This window comes from Patiria miniata, unplaced genomic scaffold, assembly GCF_015706575.1.
Source record: "Patiria miniata isolate m_02_andy unplaced genomic scaffold, ASM1570657v1 HiC_scaffold_19, whole genome shotgun sequence".
Taxonomy (NCBI): Eukaryota; Metazoa; Echinodermata; class Asteroidea; order Valvatida; family Asterinidae; genus Patiria; species Patiria miniata.
The window spans coordinates 5,898,427-5,919,675 of NW_024037057.1; the positions used below are offsets into that span (position 1 = coordinate 5,898,427).

General features: G+C 40.1%; 1 protein-coding gene across 2 annotated transcripts; it reads right to left on the minus strand.

The window, feature by feature from the left end:
• Nucleotides 1-5,473: 5,473 nt before the first annotated feature.
• Nucleotides 5,474-21,000, minus strand: LOC119725509. Of its 2 annotated transcripts, none has more exons than XM_038196922.1 (4): nt 20,860-21,000; nt 9,810-9,958; nt 9,212-9,340; nt 5,474-7,916 (listed from the first exon to the last, which is right to left on the minus strand). In XM_038196922.1, the coding sequence occupies exons 1-4, from the start codon at nt 20,867-20,869 to the stop codon at nt 7,764-7,766; spliced, it is 441 nt and encodes a 146-aa protein (XP_038052850.1). In that variant the 5' UTR covers nt 20,870-21,000; the 3' UTR covers nt 5,474-7,763. The 2 variants fall into 2 exon arrangements, with proteins under 2 accessions (XP_038052850.1, XP_038052849.1); XM_038196921.1 differs by lacking the exon at nt 20,860-21,000 and adding an exon at nt 10,951-11,022.
• Nucleotides 21,001-21,249: the final 249 nt, after the last annotated feature.

Here is a 21,249-nt window from a genome sequence, read left to right on the forward strand (position 1 = left end):
TAACGACTCATCCATTCCCCAACAATCTATGTACTTCCCACTCCATATTTTCTCTTTAACCCCAATGGGTACTTGAAACCCTAACGGAGCCTCGCCCTGGCCTGAAAAAACCGGGTCGGGCCTAGACAAATTCTGCTCAAGTGCTGGCATGGCTGGGGCCGGTACAGGCCGAATATCGCCAAGCTGGGAGACGGAACCGTCAACCCGTGCAAAATTACTAGAACTATTAATATTACCACTACTATCTAGTGAGCCAGTCGTGGCTGGCTCGCAAAAAGAAGCGTGATTAATGTTCATTGAAGGCAAAGATGACACCCCAGACTCACCTCGCCCTGCTTGTTGGCTCTCAGATCCACTCGGTCCTGGTGCAGGTTCGATCGGCAGCTCCGGTTGTCCTAACGCCGGCTGCTGACTTCTGACCACCGGCGTCGGCACATCGTCAATCCGAAAACGACGTGCCCTCCCCCTAGACTGCCTGGCCCGTGTACGGGGTCTCCCGCGCTGCCCCCTGCCAATGCCGGCATCCATCCTGTTCGCAGCTGGAGTTGATGACCGGGTGGATTTAGGCGAAATTGTGAAATAGTCCCTACTACTGGGGAAATCTCTGTTCTCATAAGCACGAGACGGTGATACATAAGATTCAACAATGGGCAAACTAGAGCCCTGCCGCACACTGCAAACAGAAGTCAAACTGTTCAGAGCATAGACGAAACACTCCTTGTCCGTTGCGCTGCACTCTGGTTTATGGTAGGCCAAATTCACTGGAATGCTCAGCTAGAAATTTCCAGAGCGCGTTGTGCCAGAGCACGAGAAAATGTGTCATCTTTCTGGCAGGAGTTTCATTGCGAAATTAGCCCCTACTGCATAGTATGGTGTACTATAAAGGACACCTATCTGTTATCGTCGTGCGTGTGGGGAGCTCCGTCGTGCCTGTGAGCAGGTCCGTCGTGTTTGTGAGCAGGTCCGTCGTGTTTGTGGAGAGGTCCGTCGTGCGTGTGAGTAAAACCGTCGTGCCTAGCCTGTGAGCAGGTCCGTCGTGTTTGTGAGCAGACCGTCCTGCGTGTGAGTAAAACCGTCGTGCCTGTGAGCAGGTCCGTCGTGTTTGTGAGCAGAGCGTCGTACGTGTGAGTAAAACCGTCGTGCCTGTGAGCAAGTCCGTCGTGTTTGTGAGCAGACCGTCGTGCGTGTGAGTAAAACCGTCGTGCGTGTGAGTAAAACCGTCGTGTTTGTGGGTAAAACCGTCGTGCCTGTGAGTAAAACTGTCGTGCGTGTGAGTAAAACCGTCGTGTTTGTGAGTAAAACCGTCGTGCGTGTGAGTAAAACCGTCGTGTTTGTGGGTTAAACCGTCGTGTTTGTGAGTAAAACCGTCGTGCGTGTGAGTAAAACCGTCGCGCCTATGAGGTGCCATGTGTAAATAAATTATTTAACTAAATTATTTATATATATTTCATTATTTATTATATAATTCAGTTTTCCGGACAATTATATGTAAATAATTGTTTGGCAGTTTGCATTATATGTAATATTGATATATATAATTTTGTTTGCAACCTAATTATTTACATATAATTTTGGGCAAACTAGAATTTGTTATATATAATTTATTTGCAAACTTTTTATTGATATTTAATTTTTGCACACGTTTTTATTTATTTATAATTTATTTGCAACCTTTTTATTTATATATAATTTGTGTGCACTTTATTTATTTATATACATGTATAATAATAGCCCCACCAGTACTAGAGGGTGCTAGGCGTAGTGTTTCTAAAGATTAAAACGAACTTGTGAAAATTGGTCAAAATTCAACATCTTACTTAAGAACTATTTATTTCTTTTGGATTGAGGCACTGCCCGTCGTACCCAGTAACTTCTCGCCCTTAATTAATTTCTGAATGTTGGAGGCGAAGGGGAGGTGGTGGGTTTATTTTCCATGTATAGCGGCTTCGAAAAGCTAAGCCGAAGTGAACTTTCTGGGCCTAATTAATGAACTTGACTTAATACACTGTATAGATATTGCTTCTTTTACCCCTTTGGGCGCGCGATCCATATCATTTTAGCGATATGAACAATTTCTCTGGCCTCAATATGTCACGTCCGCAAATAAGTGGGGCGGCCAGGTGTTCCCTGGCCGCGCCCACCGAGTAAGCTACTGTTTACCGCGCACACGTACCCCATGGCAACAACCAGCTGATTGAAGAAAACTACGTGACTGATCAACAGTGTGTGTCTGTGCCGAATGATGCATTTTATCTTGTAGTGATTAAATAAAATAATGCATTATATAATAAATAATGCATTATATAATAGATAATGAATTATATAATAAATAATGAATTATATAATAAGTAATGAATTATATAATAAATAATGCATTATATATAAATAAATAAAGTGTGCAAAAAATTATATTTAAATAATAAGGTACCAAATAAATCATATAACAAATAATTAAAGCGTGCAAAAATATATACATAAATAATGAGGTACCAAATAAATTATACATAAATAATAAGGTTGCAAAAAAAATCATATATATAAATAATGCAGTGGCAAATAAATGTATTTAAATATTATGCAAACTGCCAAACAGTTATTTACATATAATTGTCCGCAAAACTGAATTATATAATAAATAATGAATTATATAAAAATAATTTTGTTAAGTAATTTATTTACACATGGCGCCTCATAGGCACGACGGCTTTACTCACAGGCACGACGGTTTTACTCACAAACACGACGGTTTTACTCACAGGCACGACGGACTTGCTCACAGGCACGACAGTTTTACTCACACGTACGACGCTCTGCTCACAAACACGACGGACCTGCTCACAGGCACGACAGTTTTACTCACACGTACGACGCTCTGCTCACAAACACGACGGACCTGCTCACACGCACGACGGTTTTACTCACAGGCACGACGGTTTTACTCACAAACACGACGGTTTTACTCACAGGCACGACGGTTTTACTCACAGGCACGACGGACTTGCTCACAGGCACGACGGTTTTACTCACAGGCACGACGGACTTGCTCACAGGCACGACGGTTTTACTCACACGTACGACGCTCTGCTCACAAACACGACGGACCTGCTCACAGGCACGACGGTTTTACTCACAGGCACGACGGTCTGCTCACAAACATGACGGACCTGCTCATAGGCACGACGGTTTTACTCACACGCACGACGGACCTGCTCACAAACACGACGGACCTGCTCACAGGCACGACGGAGATCCCCACACGCACGACGGTCTGCTCACACGCACGACGGTCTGCTCACAAACACGACGGACCTGCTCACAGGCACGACGGAGCTCCCCACACGCACGACGATAACAGATAGGTGTCCTTTATAGTACACCATACTACTGGGAAAATCTCTGTTCTCATAAGCACGAGACGCTGATTCACAAGATTGAAGAATGGGCAAACTATAGAGCGCTGCGGCACACTGCAAACAGAAGTCAATAGAAGCGTACCCGCCACCACCATGCACCATTTGTTGTCGATTATTGATGCAAATATGGCATTAACCACGCCACCAAAAGGTCAGAATGGAGCTGAAAAGGGTGCTCCCCTGCATTGACATTCCCATAGAGACTAGTGCTAAATGTGCATACTTCAAATTTTCAAAATTCTTTTTAAAATATTCAGAACTCTCACAGGTATTTAAGCTGCACAGAAAAATGATGATCATCGTGTCAGCTTTCATTCACTTTTTATTTTTTGGTGGGTTGACCATTGACTTTTCGAGGAATTCTCACCCCAAGATGACGATCCCTAAGGGGCCGTTCACAATTATCAACATTTTCACAAGTGTACAAGAGGACACTTTTTCAAGACCCCCCCCCCCCCTCCCCCCTAAAAGTGTACGGAGAAAATGTTGATTTTTTTCACACAAGTCTATATATAGACACTTGCATGTGATTTAAAGGGTTTTTGTAACTTTTGTAGATCAAGTTTTTGGCCATGACATGAACCCCTATTCAGTGTGAACGAAGATGTATGTATTATAATTTACCTGTAGAAGTTTCAGCTTCATACAATGTAAGTCGTGAAGTTTTTGAGAAAAAAGTGAAAATCACAGAGCTATTTTTTTTTTCAGGAGAGTCGCGTAAACCCGTTGTACATAATTTTTTTCTCATAAGACGAAAAAATTTTGCGTGAAATTGTTTAACTTGTTTCTCAAAACTCCATGTATTTTGTTGGTCGGATTCTTGTGGACAATACATCCTTGTCGAATGAGGAATTTCAACAATTGATCCAAGTCAACAGCGCGGCTAGAATATTTATTGTCCGCCATTGCTAGTGCGGTGTTGTTCAACAGGTGTAGCGTGAATATCCGACTCCATGAAATGTGGACTCATTGGTAGTAGTGCGAACGCGTGAGTACAATACTATGCTTTTTTTAAGGATCGTTTGGGGAGAGTGACCTGTCACGTGCGAGGGATTAACCAATAAAAGGGGAAAAGGGGTCCGATTTTCATAGGAGTCGGATTTTCATGTGACACCGGCCGTTAAAAACACGCAGTGGATACGGACTATACATGTACATGTACAGTACATGTACATACAGTACATTTCCATGTACATGTGTAGGACAATGCTGTACACAATACGTTCATGGGATGCAATGCGGGGCCTGGCGCGGGGCGCGACCGGCTCGGCAAGTGCTCGATCGGCATCGGTTGCGGCTGTCGGCTGTGGCGACGGGCGAGAAAACATATCGACAGTTAAAAAAAAAAAGCGTACGGCGGCCATTAACTCCCTCCCCCCCCCATCGTATACGGATTATACGCTCGTGAAAATGTTGATAATTATGAACGGCCCCTAAGTAGCCATCTGGAACGATCCCTCCACAACTGACATCATGGCAAAATGGTGCCACTTTGAGCTCAATTGCATCCAAAATACTCAGAATTGAAAGCCCAATATGCCACAAATGAGACACATCCCTAGATTGATTTGAATCTTATATCCGTATTTTATTGAAACATGCGCCCAATTTATTATTATTTTTTAAAATAATTTTTACAGTTAATGTTAAAAAGGTCGGTTGTTACTCAGTAACTGAAGAATCAATTAATAGGGAAAAACACAAAATGAGCACATACGACACCAGGATGTTTCTTTTCTTACTATACAGGGTGAGTAAAAAACACGAAACCCTTATGTTGGGACCATTGTTTTAGTGAAGTTCTGCATGTAGCACTTCCAAAATCTAGGATATTAAAGCCCCTTGGTTGATAGAGGACTGATCTGAGTAGGCTCTGCACCGAGAGCAAAGGAAGGGAAAGAATCCTGCTGTAGGAAGCTGATCAACTGAGATCCCTTCCTTACTAGTGCTGGCTTCAGCACGGCTGCGTCTTCACTCATCTCTAAGCATTCCTTGGCAGGGGTATGTGACTGTGACGTTTCAATAGAAAGAGGACTACAACATCACTGCCTCCACAATAATAACATATGCATCTTTCTGTATCCTTCATTGTTATTCAATCCTAAAATTACTGTTTTTGTACATATCCTTTTTTTAATATTATGTATGACGAACACAACCAAAAACAATACTGTTTTTAATGTAATTGCAAAATTACAATTTAGGATAATGTAGGTTATGATCCTTCCAAACGTCGCATCGCACAATTGTTTTTTTTTCTTCATCCTTCTTATTAATACAGGAAGGGTGTATCAAGCTTCAAAAGGAAAGCAAATTAGCCAGCCGACCTCAGCAAGCTCGGTTGTCGAGTGGTAAGACGTCTGCATTAGTAAGCAGCAGGTCGTGGGTTTGGTCTTTCCCTTTTGTTGGGGGAAATACATGGAATGCATTTTTTTCCAACTGAGCAAGGCTAGGACAAGTACCATTAACTGAAGCCGGGTAATCAGCTGTCGTCAATAGCCCCATGACAATAACAGGGATTCAACTATGCTCTTATTGCATCCCTGAATGCACAGAATGAAAGGCTATCGCCCTGCAGAAATCCATACAGATGCAAAGAAACCAACACAATACACTACCTCAGAAAAATCCCTCTTGGTATTGCACAATACATGCAGGGAAAGCACCGACATAGATGAAAGCATGCGTCACTTTCACATGAATGTAGGAACACTTGTGTACGCCTTTCATATCCAAATAGGATATCGTGGGAATCATACATGTCAAGGCTCTCATAAGGTAAATGTATTAGGTCATTGTTTCATTAATTTAATATAATAACATCTATTATTGTTATTAATCACTCTTTGAATTAATCGTTAAGGGGAATACCCAGTACAAGCTTCGGCTTTTTGTCTGACCTCCCCATGCTATTATTTTAGGTTCCGTTAAAATTTGCCCAAATTTACAGTATTCAACTTACCTTATAGTATGGACATAAAATTGAAACTGAACCTGAACCTGAACCTAAAAAGACCAAATTCCAATATGATTTTTTTACCATACTGTGTAAAGAATCTATTTAAACAATTGCACCCTCCACAAAAAGTGTCGTTTGCAGCTATTTAGCTACAATGGAGTAACCAAAAAAGCACTTTTAAAATCAAACATGCATACATGTACACATACATGGTAGTTCTATTTATAATACATTGTATAATGCTAAATGCAGCAACATGCAACATCTGTTGAAATGACAAGCCTGTTCAGTGTAGCAAGATATCCATCATGTCAAAAGTCTCAAGGCCAAATGCCTCAGAGTCTGTGGTCACCGAATGCAGCAGGATACAACTGGTGCAAGTGGCTGCACTGTTTTCAACTTCTTAAAGAATCCAACATTTTTCAGTAGAAAGAAGAAACCAAAGCAAAACAATACAAAATAAAATCAAACATAAGCTTATACTTAATAGTCTAAAGATTATGCTTAATAGTCTAAAGCAGGGCTAATGCTCAATGCTCAATGTTTATTAAACGAAGTCAGGAAATCAGATCGAGGATTTTGGGGGATGTTGAGAAGTTGTAGTCCACGAATTTCAAGAGGGATGTGGGGTGGGGGCTCAATTGTTTTAATCAACCTCAAGGTTGATGTTATGAGCAACGAATTGAGCTTTGCAATCATGTTTGAGTTTGCACAATTGGACATTGGGGATTGTTTTCAGTTATGTTTAAACAACACTGTTTACTGTTTATATGAACTACAGAAAGCATAAGACCATGTGACCATAACAGATGGTTTTGACATTCACACAGGATACAAATTTCCTGATTGGCACACAGTCTCTATAGCTGGCACACATAATATAGCTGGGGACAAAACATGAAGAGTCTTAACTGAGTTGAAAACGACTACATGTTATTGGTTTTGAACATTTAACAGTTTAGATTTTGAACAGTCTTCTTTAAACTTCCAGTTGTGTTGTTGGAACTAAAACCATCAGCAACATGAATGAAAAGCTTTATAACATATGCCTTTATATTCGCATACCACCAGCCACTGTACTGGCTTTTTAGAGTGTTAATTAGCGGTGAGAATGATCAGTACAATAACACATAGCATGTATTCCAAAAGTAACATAATGGATAGGTATATAACAAACTTGCCTGCTGTCATTTGAGAAGTATGTAATGAATTTCCAACGATTGGTCCTCAATATGGAGTTCTATAGAAGACATCGCATTTCGTGATACCAAGAATGTTCATGGCTTATTTTTTTTTCAAGAAAAAACAAAGGTACTTTTACCGAGTTGAAAATGTCTACATTGTTTTTTCTTTATTCTTCTGATGATGATAACGGTGTCTCATATACCGAATCATTTATGTGAAAAGCCCACGACCATCCAAAAGATCACCACGATAATGGTCGTTACCATGACAAACAAAACACTGAGGAGACTGAGAACCAGCGCACTTTTCGAGGCACACTTTGCGCCTTCGATGTCTCCAGCTTGCAAACGTGGGCGCACCTATAGAAGAAAACCAAAAAAGCCAAAATTAAGATATTTTCACAGTATAACTTGTATGCCAAATACAGAGTGAGTAAAAAAAGAAAAGAAACCCAAATGGCAGGACCAGTTATTCAATGACCTTTTACTTGTAGCACTTTCAAAACATACGATACGAAAGCCTAGTCGTTAAGCTTTTTTTTTTTAGTACAAGAATCATTCAAATCACTCATGTGCTTTTCAAGTTACCGAATTGGGAACACAAACACCGTTTTCAAGTTCTGTCCACGGATCACAAAAGACGTAGGTGGTATCTCAGCAAAACGAAAATAATTGTCATAGGGATGCGTGTGAATTGTATTTCGTTTTGGCTGAAACACTTACCTTTTTGTGATTCGTGGACAGAACCTTTAAGCCGGTGTTTGTGTTCAAAATTCAGTAACTTGAAAAGTACATGAGCGATTTGAATGATTTTTTTGTACTAAAAGAAAGCCGATCAATTGGGCTTCTATCCTGCATTTTGTAAGTGCTAGACAGGCAAAACCTCAGTTAAAAATCGGTCCTGTCATTTGGGTTTGGATCGTTTTTTACTCGCCCTGTTTTATTGAATTTGGCAATTGTGATTCAGTACCAGCAGTGCCATATTTTTTTTTTCAATTTATATTAAATTCTGGTGAGATAAAAGTTGTTTAATACCGGTATACTGTAATTTTGTTTTGATAATAAAATGTATGATGATAGTATTTACACTGGTTCCCGCAGCATATTCGAATTAAACTATTCGGAACCAGCGCGTAGCTTCAAATATGTGTACAGCGCGCAGTGGACTGTATGAGCTCTCTAGATCACATTCTTTTTAAACAGAGCGATCAGACCGAAGCCTGCTATGGGAGCATACTGCTCCAGGTCATGAGGACGAGGTCGTCTATTCCTCGCATTCGAGCGATTCAAAATGCAGTGCTCCACGAAGAATTTGCCATGGAGAGTCCATTTTTCAAGTTTACGGTCGACAAAACAGTATCAGTAGACAACTTGAGTTAATTTGTTATAGATTGGGGCATAGCGTTCTGCCGCCTTACAATAAAAACCCCAACATGCTGGTAAAAAGGAAAGAAAAAGGGCAAACATAATTTATACTCGAATCATTCGCGTACGAAACTACTGACCGGATAAACTAACAATTTCAAATGTCCCGCGCTGCGAAATATTTTGTCGACCATCTCCCACAATGCACTGGGAAAAAGTCCTCTGCGTGGCAAACTCTTAGTGGTGGCGCACGGCATTGTTAATCGCCCGAATTGTACGATAAAACCTACCATGCAAGAAAAGACCAAGGCTGCAATTCCAAACACGGGGCAACAGTGCAGAGCAATGACGGCACACCCAATGTAATTCTCGACGACGACCGGGACGGGAACATCTACTACTGGCTGCATGGGCGCCACCTGTGTTAGGCAAACGACAATTCATGTTATAGATCAGCCTATTTCGTACACATTTGTGCCGGTTACGCAGGGGCCTGCCTATACTTCATTGACTCTTGACTGACTGACTGACTGACTCCCCAAATTTCAAGGATTACCAAATGTGAATCCAATTAACCCAGTAGCTATTTAGATATAGGCCTATCATTATACGCCCATCCGAGGGAACCATCTTCACCATATGTTTTTCATTGTGTAAAGTTTAGTCAAGATCTGAACATGAACACTTTCGAAAGTGCCGATTAGAAAATCGTGTGCAAAGTCTACGGGATTTAGGATAGAACAAGAATAGAAAAAAAGAAAGAAACAAATCAGAAGAAAAAGTATGGCTTTCCCGCCATTAATGGCGAACAAGCAAATTACATTGCATAAGCCTTCTAAATTTCCTGGCAGACTGAAGTTGAACTAGAATCAAGTAGGGCCTACTTACATTCGCGTAAAAAGTCTGAGGCTGAGAGCAAATGGCCGGTGTGCTACCTGGAGGTCCGCCGAAGTAAGGTGGGGGCGTGGCATGAACTTGCCCCGCTGGGGGCCCAGCAATGGGATGGGGCGTGGCATCATTCTCAAACCGTGTGTAACCTGAAAAACACATTTAAAAGAAGGAATCCGTAAGTGACGGTTCCTGCGTGGAGTAAAATATCAGGAAATTGTCAAATGACCGACAAGAATGCAAATTCTTTTGTTTTTGTCGTAGTTGCGCTGTTATTGCTCTAGTTGCTGTCGTCGTTGTTACATAAAAATTGTCTCGTGTAGGACCCTCAGTGTCTTTCAAGCTCTTCAATTGTGTACAAATTATGGCAGCATAAAAACTTTTATTCAAACGTACGTTTAAATTTGACACTCCCAAATGAACAGGCGAAATCTGCCTTAGGTTTGAGTTCTGTCTCTTGGCCAAGCCCGTGCGTATAAATCTGCCAATTAATAATAATAATAATAATACCGAAATCTTATATAGCGCACGTATCTACCAACAATTAGGTACTCAAGGTGCAGGAAATTATGTCTATTATTAGAGTAAATGAAGTACATGAGAAATATGAGAACCATTATGTATAGCACCTTTACAAGGTGCTGCGGCGCATTAAGCAGCCACTGCCAGAAACACCGGGGCAAACCCCTTCTCTTGGCGATAAGTGTTACTGGGTTCTTTAACGTGCATTACACAACACACGGGACCTACGGCTTCACGTCCCATTCGAAGGACGAAGCAATAATGGTAAAGTGCCTTGCTCAGGAGCGCAAGCACCGTGTTCCCACGGTCAGGATTCGAACCCGTGTACCACGGCACACGAGTCGAACACCGTTACCATTGGACCACAGCAACCCACATTCCGGAAAGAATGTTGCAACCTGACGATGCTTCTTTTCTTCACAATCTCACTGAAGGTCAGTCATTGCAAAAATGATGATTAAACATGAATCTGGGACTGCAAAAAGAATTCAATTTTGTTAGGAAGTGCTTAGATAATTTTCTTGACTCTCCATATACTTTGTACACAACCGCTGAAGTAGCGTCAGGTTGTAACATTCTTTCCCCAATTCTTCCATGATCAGACGAAGTTAGTCCTTACCTGTTGCCATTTTTTTTCAGTTTTTTTCCAACCGTTCAGAGCATAGACGAAACACTCCCTGTCCGGTGCGCTGCACTCTGGTTTATGGTAGGCCAAATTCACTGGAATGTTGAAATGTCCAGAGCACGTTGTGCCAGAGCACGAGAAAATGTGTCATCTTTCTGGCAGGAGTTTCATTGCGAAATTGTGAAAAAGTCCCTACTGGGGAAATCTCTGTTCTCATAAGCACGAGACGGTGATACATAAGATTCAACAATGGGCAACTAGAGCCCTGCTGTACACTGTCAATAGAAGCGTACCCGCCACCACCATGCACCATTTGTTGTCGATTATTGATGCAAATATGGCATTAACCATGCCACCAAAAGGTCAGAATGGAGCTGAAAAGGGTGCGCCCCTGCATTGACATTCCCATAGAGACTAGTGCTAAATGTGCATACTTCAAATTTCAAAATTCTTTTTAAAATACTCAGAACTCTCACAGGTATTTAAGCTGCACAGAAAAATGATGATCATCGTGTCAGCTTTCATTCACTTTTTATTTTTTGGTGGGTTGACCATTGACTTTTCGAGGAATTCTCACCCAAAGATGACGACCCCTAAGGGGCCGTTCACAATTATCAACATTTTCACAAGTGTACAAGAGGACACTTTTTCAAGACCCCCCCCCCCTCCCCCCTAAAAGTGTACGGAAAAAATGTTGATTTTTTTCACACAAGTCTATATATAGACACTTGCATGTGATTTAAAGGGTTTTTGTAACTTTTGTAGATCAAGTTTTTGGCCATGACATGAACCCCTATTCAGTGTGAACGAAGATGTATGTATTATAATTTACCTGTAGAAGTTTCAGCTTCATACAATGTAAGTCGTGAAGTTTTTGAGAAAAAAGTGAAAATCACAGAGCTATTTTTTTTTCAGGAGAGTCGCGTAAATCCGTTGTACATAATTTTTTTCTCATGAGACGAAAAAAATTTGCGTGAAATTGTTTAACTTGTTTCTCAAAACTCCATGTATTTGTTGGTCGGATTCTTGTGGACAATACATCCTTGTCGAATGAGGAATTTCAACAATTGATCCAAGTCAACGGCGCGGCTAGAATATTTATTGTCCGCCATTGCTAGTGCGGTGTTGTTCAACAGGTGTAGCGTGAATATCCGACTCCATGAAATGTGGACTCATTGGTAGTAGTGCGAACGCGTGAGTACAATACTATGCTTTTTTTAGGATCGTTTGGGGAGAGTGACCTGTCACGTGCGAGGGATTAACCAATAAAAGGGAAAAAGGGGTCCGATTTTCATAGGAGTCGGATTTTCATGTGACACCGGCCGTTAAAAACACGCAGTGGATACGGACTATACATGTACATGTACAGTACATGTACATACAGTACATTTCCATGTAGGATGGAACGCCGTATTATCGCGGTACTTATCACGTTTCTCGTTCGGAATAGAGATTGCCCACTAACCTTCCAGAATTATCCTGTCTTATGTGTAGTATAACTCTTCCTTTTTAAATTAATATAAAAAAATCTGACGGGTGGTGTGGTTTATTCCGTGTACGATGCCTGTGAAAATAGACATGCGCGGCGTGTGCGAACGGAGGTGGACTCCCTATTATCGCGGTATGCGGGAAATGGTTTTTATAATGATCCCAACTTTTTTGTTCATAGTTTATCTTTGACCAAAACACCCCCTGAATAAAGTCTGATATTTTCCCTGTAACGTTCAAGTTGATTAAAGACAAAATGTCTGCAGGATGATTTCTTAAGACCCTGCCCTTCCCCCGAAAGGAGAACACAAATCCCTGAGGCAAGTCTACTGATCGGCGATTGAGGGCGCCATTCACTTAACAAGGTGTGCCGTTTTATTTTCGCTAACGCGCGGTGCTTATTTTGATCCCGTAAAAGTTGTTACGATTTCGCGCTGCAAATATCGTCGTTCGACTTCATTTTACATTTGCAGCTGAAGAATGGGAACCAGACAATGGAACTTTCGTGGACAGAGTGCAATTAAAGATTTATGTTAAAATATGAACGGTACCTTTTAGCAGACACGGTGAGGGAAATTTTGCAAGTTTTGGAAAACGTTAATATTTATTAAAATCGTTAAAAGTCCCAAAAGACACAACATTTTTTAATCGTCCTTTTTATACAACTCGGTAGAAAATCCTTGATGACTGGTGAACTGGATAAAAATCGCCACTTGAAGGAGTTTTGACACTGTAAAAAGAGAAATTTCCCATGCCGCGATAATAGGGATGCCGCGATAATAGGGAGTCCGACTATACATGTGTAGGACAATGCTGTACACAATACGTTCATGGGATGCAATGCGGGGCCTGGCGCGGGGCGCGACTGGCTCGGCAAGTGCTCGATCGGCATCGGTTGCGGCTGTCGGCTGCGGCGACGGGCGAGAAAACATATCGACATTTAAAAAAAATACGTACGGCGGCCATTAACTCCCCCCCCCCCATTGTATACGGTTTATACGCTCGTGAAAATGTTGATAATTATGAACGGCCCCTAAGTAGCCATCTGGAACGATCCCTCCACAACTGACATCATGGCAAAATGGTGCCACTTTGAGCTCAATTGCATCCAAAATGCTCAGAATTGAAAGCCTAATATGCCACAAATGAGACACATCCCTAGATTGATTTTAATCTTATATCCGTATTTTATTGAAACATGCGCCCAATTTTTTTTTTTTTTTAATAATTTTTTACAGTTAATGTTAAAAAGGTTGGTTGTTACTCAGTAACTGAAGAATCAATTAATAAAAAACCACAAAATAAGCACATACGACACCAGGATGTTTCTTTTCTTACTATACAGGATGAGTAAAAAACACGAAACCCTTATGCTGGGACCATTGTTTTAGTGAAGTTCTGCATGTAGCACTTTCAAAATCTAGGATATTAAAGCCCCTTTCATAAGCTTTCTTTTGGTACAAGAATCATTCAAATGTCTTTTGTACTTTTCAGTTACGTAATTTTATACACAACCGCCGTTTTAAGGTTCTGTCCGCGGATCACAAAAAGTTCAGTGTTGTTTCAGCAAAACGAAAAGAAATCACATAGAGATGTGTGTGAATTGTTTTCGCTTTGCTGAAGTAACATAATCCTTTTTGTGATCCACGGATTAATTTTATTCAATTAATTTCCATTAATGAAATTGGCTTTCCAGCCATTATTATTTTTTGGTGCAACATATTTGTTTAAATATGAAATACATATTTTAATTTTTTTTTGGTTTGGGTTTCGCGTTTGTTTTACTCACCCTGTACATGTATATAGTACATTAACAATAATGTTGTGCATATCATTGATTATTGTTATGTTTTCCTGAAGATTGTAAGGCCCCCCCCCCAAAAAAAACCCCACAACAACAAAGAAACTAATAAAGGTACAGACTGAATTCAATACTGGACAAACTCAAGCTAAATTTACGATTACAGTCGGTGTTATTTTATTCAATATTGGCAAATTCAGATTAATACCTATATACACATTTATTTAAAGAATAACAATTTGCAATTATATATCATTGAACATTGGGCAAAATACAATATTTTGTAAAGAATATTATTATTTCAAGTATGAAACTTATCGCATAAGGGTTCTGACAAAATTAACAATGGTCTTAAAGTAGAAAATACCCTTTTGAAAAATTATATATATATATATAAAACAATTACCTATTTAATACAAATGTATCGAAAAATATGCATACAGATTCTCACGGACGAATAAATATTTGGTAAACAAATCTGCGTTGGCCTTTACAGTATTCTATACGGAGATTTTTATTTTCTTTCCTTATACCTGCAAATCCTCATTTCGATCAGACCGCTTCACATTTATCCCACAAGTAAGTTACCGAATTATTGTCAAAAGCTTTGAGTTGGGTTAAAGATCTTGTTGGTACTATTAAAATGTCCTCTGGGTTGCTGTCATTTTAAGAAGAATTCAAAAAAGGTGAGGGCTTTCAAACGATCCGTCAAGTTGACTCTGGTTGGAATTAAGTTTCTACACTGTATAAAATACAGGGTGAGTAAAAAAAAAAACCCACGAAACCTAAATGTCGGGACCATTGTTTTAGTGAAGTTCTTCATGAAGCACTTTCCAAAATCTAGGATATGAAAGCCCAATTAGGCTTTCTTTTAGTACAAGAATCATTCAAATCACTCATGTACTTTTCGAGTTTTAAACACAACTACCATTTTAAAGTTCTGTCTATGGATCACAAAAAGGATTGCGTTCTTTCAGCAAAACGAAAACAATTCACACACATCCCTATGTGATTTGTTTTCGTTTTGCTGAAAGAACACTGAACTTTTTTTGTGATCCGTGGACAGAACCTTAAAACGGTGATTGTGTTTAAAACTCCGTATCTTAAAAAGTACATAAGTGATTCGAATAGTTTTTGTACTAAAAGAAAGCTTATGAATTGGGCTTTCATATCCTAGATTTTGAAAGTGCTACATGCAGAACTTCACTAAAACAATGGTCCCAACATTTGGGCTTCGTTTTTCTGTTACTTACCCTGTATAGGGCAAATAAATCGTTGGGCTAGATACAAACAACGCATGTAAAAGCAAGTTTGCCCAATAGTTGAACTTGCTTACTATTCGTACATAGTTTGTGGAATAATCAACCCATTTCGCCATCTTTTTTGTTTACAGTGTATACACGAAATCGCCTTTTGTGATATCAAAAGCTTATGCATGGTATGCACTATTTTCTCAAGGACAAAACATGAAGTGCCATAACTGAGTTGAAAACGTCTACAGGTTATCGGTTTTGAACATGAAACAGTATAGATTTTGAACAAATTAAACTTCGAGTTGTGTTGTTGGAATTAAAACCAGTAACATGAATGAAACGCTTTATAATATATACCTTTATATTCGCATACCACCAGCCCATGTATTGACCTTTTAGAGTGTTAATTAGCGGCGTTGAGAATGATCAGCACAATAACACATATGTATCCCAAAAGTAACATAACGAATAAGTATAAGACAAACTGGCCTGCTGTCATTTGAGAAGAAGTATGTAATGAATTTCCAACGATTGGTCCTCAATATGGAGTTCTATAGAAGACATCGCATTTCGTGATACAAAGAATGTGCGTGGCTTATTTATTTAATTTTTTTTCGAGAGAAACAAAGGCAGCTTCACCAAGTTGAAAATGTCTACAGTTAAAGTTTTTATCATCCAACAGTTGTTTTTTTCTTCTTAGGCTTTTAACCATACCACTTGACCGCAAAGTAAACGAACGTTGCTATAAAGAGACACAGAATAATGACACCGATGAGAATCGGAACTCTTTTCGAGGCACGCTGCGCTCCGTCGATGCCTCCATCACCAAGCTCACGTGGGCGCGTCTATAGAAGAAAACAAAAATAGCCAAAATGAAGACGGAAATTTTACCCAAGTATTTTAACTTGCATGCCCAATATTAATGATTATATAACTGACATGCAGATCCTTGTCATTTGATTGGTGGAACTCACATCACGTGTCATTCGTTATTGCTCCCATTAAATGCCATGAGACATACTTTTGAACAGTGTTATTAGGATCATCATTCTTGTGCGGTATATTTGTGTGCAGTTAATGTATGCTGATGTGCGCGTTCCAAAGAGTTTGCGCTACAACGTTTGGTTCAAACATTTTTTCTGAAGGGGTGGTTTGGAAGAGGGAAATACATTTTCCACCAATTTTGTATTGAAATAAAAGAAACAAAATCAAATGGCAAGGATCTAGTCAGTTATATAAAACAAATATTGAGTGGCTTTACATTTTGAAATGGGAGGAATATTATCGCTCGGTAAAATTTGGACTTTTCCCGTTCACTATAGGCTATGCCTCGTGAAATGGAAAAGTCCAGATTTTACCTTGGTATAATGTTCCTCCCAATCCACGCTTAGCCACTCAATGTTTGTATAATGGCCTATTATGAGCTTTCTAGATTTTGTTTATATAGAGCGATCCGAATTGGGAGCGCACCGCTCGAGGTCATGAAAACGAGGTTGTCTATACCCTCAAATTGTACGATAAAACCTACCGCACAACACATGATCAGGCTTACAAGCGTTCCAAACGGGGCTGGAAGGCAACAACCCAGTGCAGTTCCAGCTACCTCTGCGTAAGGATTTGGGGTGTCGTCAGGGGTGCGAACATTCACTACACAGGGCGCCACCTGTAAATGGCAAACGAGAATGCACGTTTTAGATCAGCCTATTTCGTACGTTACGACGACTTCACAATAATGTTCATGGCAGGAATTTCTCTGAGGAACATATACTTCGTGCAACTTTCTACTCCTCTTAAAGGCATGACAAAAATATTTCACATGATCCCCTATTGATGAAATTGTATTGAAAATTGCACTTCGTTAAACATTAAACATATAATCTTTTTTTCCGGACAACTGAGGGCGCTGTTGCTTGATGTCACTACCAGCTTTGATGTTACGTCAGGAAGACACCGTTCAGTTTTTCTGGGATTTCTGTTCAGATTGTGACCCCTAACAGTTTTTTCTTATTATAAATGTGTGTAAAGTTCGCTCACTGGTTTACGGCCATGTACCGGCACAACAACGAATCACCAAATAAAAGGATATTTACGATAGCAACACATCCAAAATTCTGGTAACTTTTGGTGCTGAAATAGCTGTAAAAGTGAGGTTTTTATGCCTGAAATGACATCACACTTTTACTTGTGAATACAGTTTAGTCAAGATGTGAACATGAACACTTTCGAAGGTGCCGATTAGAAAATCATGTGCAAAGTCTACGGGATTTAGGATAGAACAAGAAGAAGAAAAAAAGAAGAAAAAAAGAAAAATAGAAGAAAAAAGTATGGCTTTTCTGCCATTGATGGCGAACAAGCAAATTACATTGCATAAACCCTCTAAGCTTCCTAGCAGACTGAAGTTGAACTTGAATTAAGTAGGGCCTACTTACATTCGCGTAAAATTGCTGAGGCTGAGGGTAACTGGTCGGTGTGCCACCTAGAGGTCCGCCGAAGTTAGGTGGTGGGGGCGGAGCATAAACTTGCCCCGCTGGGAGCCCAGCAATGGGATAAGCCGTGGCATTATTCTCAAACCGTGTGTAACCTGAAAGACACAATTAAAAGACGGAATCCGTAAGTGACGGTTCCTGCGTCGAGTAAAATATCAGGAAATTGTCAAATGACCGACAAGAATGCAAATTCTTTTGTTTTTGTCGTAGTTGCTTTGCTGCATGGTCGATGGTTGTAGTAAGTGTGTTTTTTGCGGTTGTCGTCGATATTAACTGTCACAATTGTTTCGTAGCTATAGCTACCAATTGTCGCTATTGTTACAGTTGTTGTTGCCTCAAATGTCGTCATTGTCGTGGTTGACAATATTGTCGGTTGTCACTTTTGTCGCTGTTGTTGCTCTAGTCGCTGTCGTCGTTGTTACATAAAAATTGTCTGCTGTAGGACCCTCAGTGTCTTTCAAGCTCTTCAATTGTGAACAAATTATGGCAGCATCAAAAACTTTATTCAAACGTACGTTTAAATTTGACACTCCCATATGAACAGGCGAAATCTGCCTTAGGTTTGAGTTTTGTCTCTTGGTCAAGCCCGTGCGTATAAATCTGCCAATAAATAATAATAATAATACCGAAGTCTATAATAATACCAACAATTAGGTACTCAAGGTGCAGGAAATTATGACTATTATTAGAGACAGGTAAATGAACTACATGAGAAATATGAGAACCATTATAAAGCACCTTTATAATGGTTTACAAGGTGCTGCGGCGCATTAAGCAGCCACTGCCAGAAACACCGGGGCAAACCCTTTCTCTTGGCGATAAGTGTTACTGGGTTCTTTAACGTGCATTACACAACACACGGGACCTACGGCTTCACGTCCCATCCGAAGGACGAAGCAATAATGGTAAAGCGCCTTGCTCAAGAGCACAAGCACCATGTTCCCACGGTCAGGATTCGAATCCGTGTACCACGGCACACGAGTCGAACACCGTAACCATTGGACCACAGCGCCCCACATTCCGGAAAGAATGCTGCAACCTGACGATTCTTGTTTTCTTCATAATCTCAATGAAGGTCAGTCAGTGCAAAAATGATGATAAAACATGAATCTGGGACTGCAAAAAGAATTCAATTTTGTTAGGAAGTGCTTAGATAATTTTCTTGACTCTCCATATACTTTGTACACAACCGCTGAAGTAGCGTCAGGTTGTAACATTCTTTCCCAAATTCTTCCATGATCAGACGAAGTTAGTCCTTACCTGTTGCCATTTTTTTTCAGTTTTTTTTTCCAACCGTTCAGAGCATAGACGAAACACTCCTTGTCCGGTGTGCTGCAGTCTGGTTTATGGTAGGCCAATACACCCAGCAAGTTGCTTTTAATCCTACGATTCGTCACTGCTATTTTCGTCACGTAGGTCATAGCTATACATAGGTCAGCAGGAGGTATTGTGAGATGTAGGTATTCAGATCCAGTGCAGGTGTTGTGACCCGCCAGACATAAAAAACCAGACCTTTTCTTGTTCGGTGGATTTTTTTGCATTATACATATGCACTTTGTACATAACCTTCAAACCAGACACGAGTCCATAGCATTACAGAAGGAGAAATCAACGGCCTCATCAATGCAAAAGCAGGACAATTACAAACTTCGAGTTGTTACAATTTTGGAAATAGGCCAAATGCCACAAATGAAACATGATTTCTGTTTTTACTTAAATGTCTGCGTTTTATTGATACATTAAGACGCTTTTATTTTGCGATTTTTTTTTTAACAATGTTCAACATTTGGGCAGTTATCTAAACTAAAATTAAATAATTAATGAGTACACAAAAACATCTTAATTTAACTGAGTCATCCGATTTCCACTACGACAAAAATTTGATGAACCAGTTTTTTTGGTAATCAGTTATATTGTAGCAACCAACTTTTATATTTCTTTTGGTGGAAATTATTAACTTTAAACCATTTAAAGCCTTATTAAAAAAATGACGGCTGAAGTATGCCTGCTTGAATAGTCTGGCACAGCCATTATTATTTTTTGGTGCAACATATTTGTTTAAATATGAAATACATATTTTTTTTTGGGGGGGGGGGGTTTGGGTTTCGTGTTTGTTTTACTCACCCTGTACATGTATATAGTACATTAACAATAATGTTGTGCATATCATTGATTATTGTTACGTTTCCCTGAAGATTGTAAGGCCCCCCTGCCAATTAATAATAATAATAATAATACCGAAGTCTTATATAGCGCACGTATCTACCAACAATTAGGTACTCAAGGTGCAGGAAATTATGTCTATTATTAGAGACAGGTAAATGAAGTACATGAGAAATATGAGAACCGTTATGTAGCACCTTTACAAGGTGCTGCAGCGCATTAAGCAGCCACTGCTGCCAGAAACACCGGGGCAAACCCCTTCTCTTGGCGATAAGTGTTACTGGTTCTTTAACGTGCATTACACAACACACGGGACCTACGGCTTCACGTCCCATCCGAAGGACGAAGCAATAATGGTAAAGCGCCTTGCTCAGGAGCGCAAGCACCATGTTCCCACGGTCAGGATTCGAACCCGTGTACCACGGCACACGAGTCGAACACCGTAACCATTGGACCACAGCACCCAACTCTCGGAAAGGATGTTGCAACCTGACGATGCTTCTTTTCTTCACAATCTCACTGAAGGTCAGTCATTGCAAAAATGATGATTAAACATGAATCTGGGACTGCAAAAAGAATTCAATTTTGTTAGGAAGTGCTTAGATAATTTTCTTGACTCTATGCATATACTTTGTACACGACCGCTGAAGTAGTGTCAGGTTGTCACATTCTTTCCCCAATTCCTCCATGATCAGACGAAGTTAGTCCTTACCTGTTGCCATTATGTCAGCCTCAAGTTCAGTGATCTCAATACAAAAATCAAACTGTTCAGAGCATAGACGAAACACTCCTTGTCCGTTGCGCTGCAGACTGGTTTATGGTAGGCCAAATTCACTGGAATGTTGAAATGTCCAGAGCACGTTGTGCCAGATCACGAGAAAGCGAGTCATCTTTCTGGCAGCAATTGTACAATAGTCCCTACTTGGGAAATCTCTGTTCTCATATGCACGAGACCAACTATTACAAAAGATTAAAGGGAATATACATCATTTGCTTTTGCTGCAACAATTGTACAATAGTCCCTACTTGGGAAATCTCTGTTCTCATATGCACGAGACCAACTATTACAAAAGATTAAAGGGAATATACATCATTTGCTTTT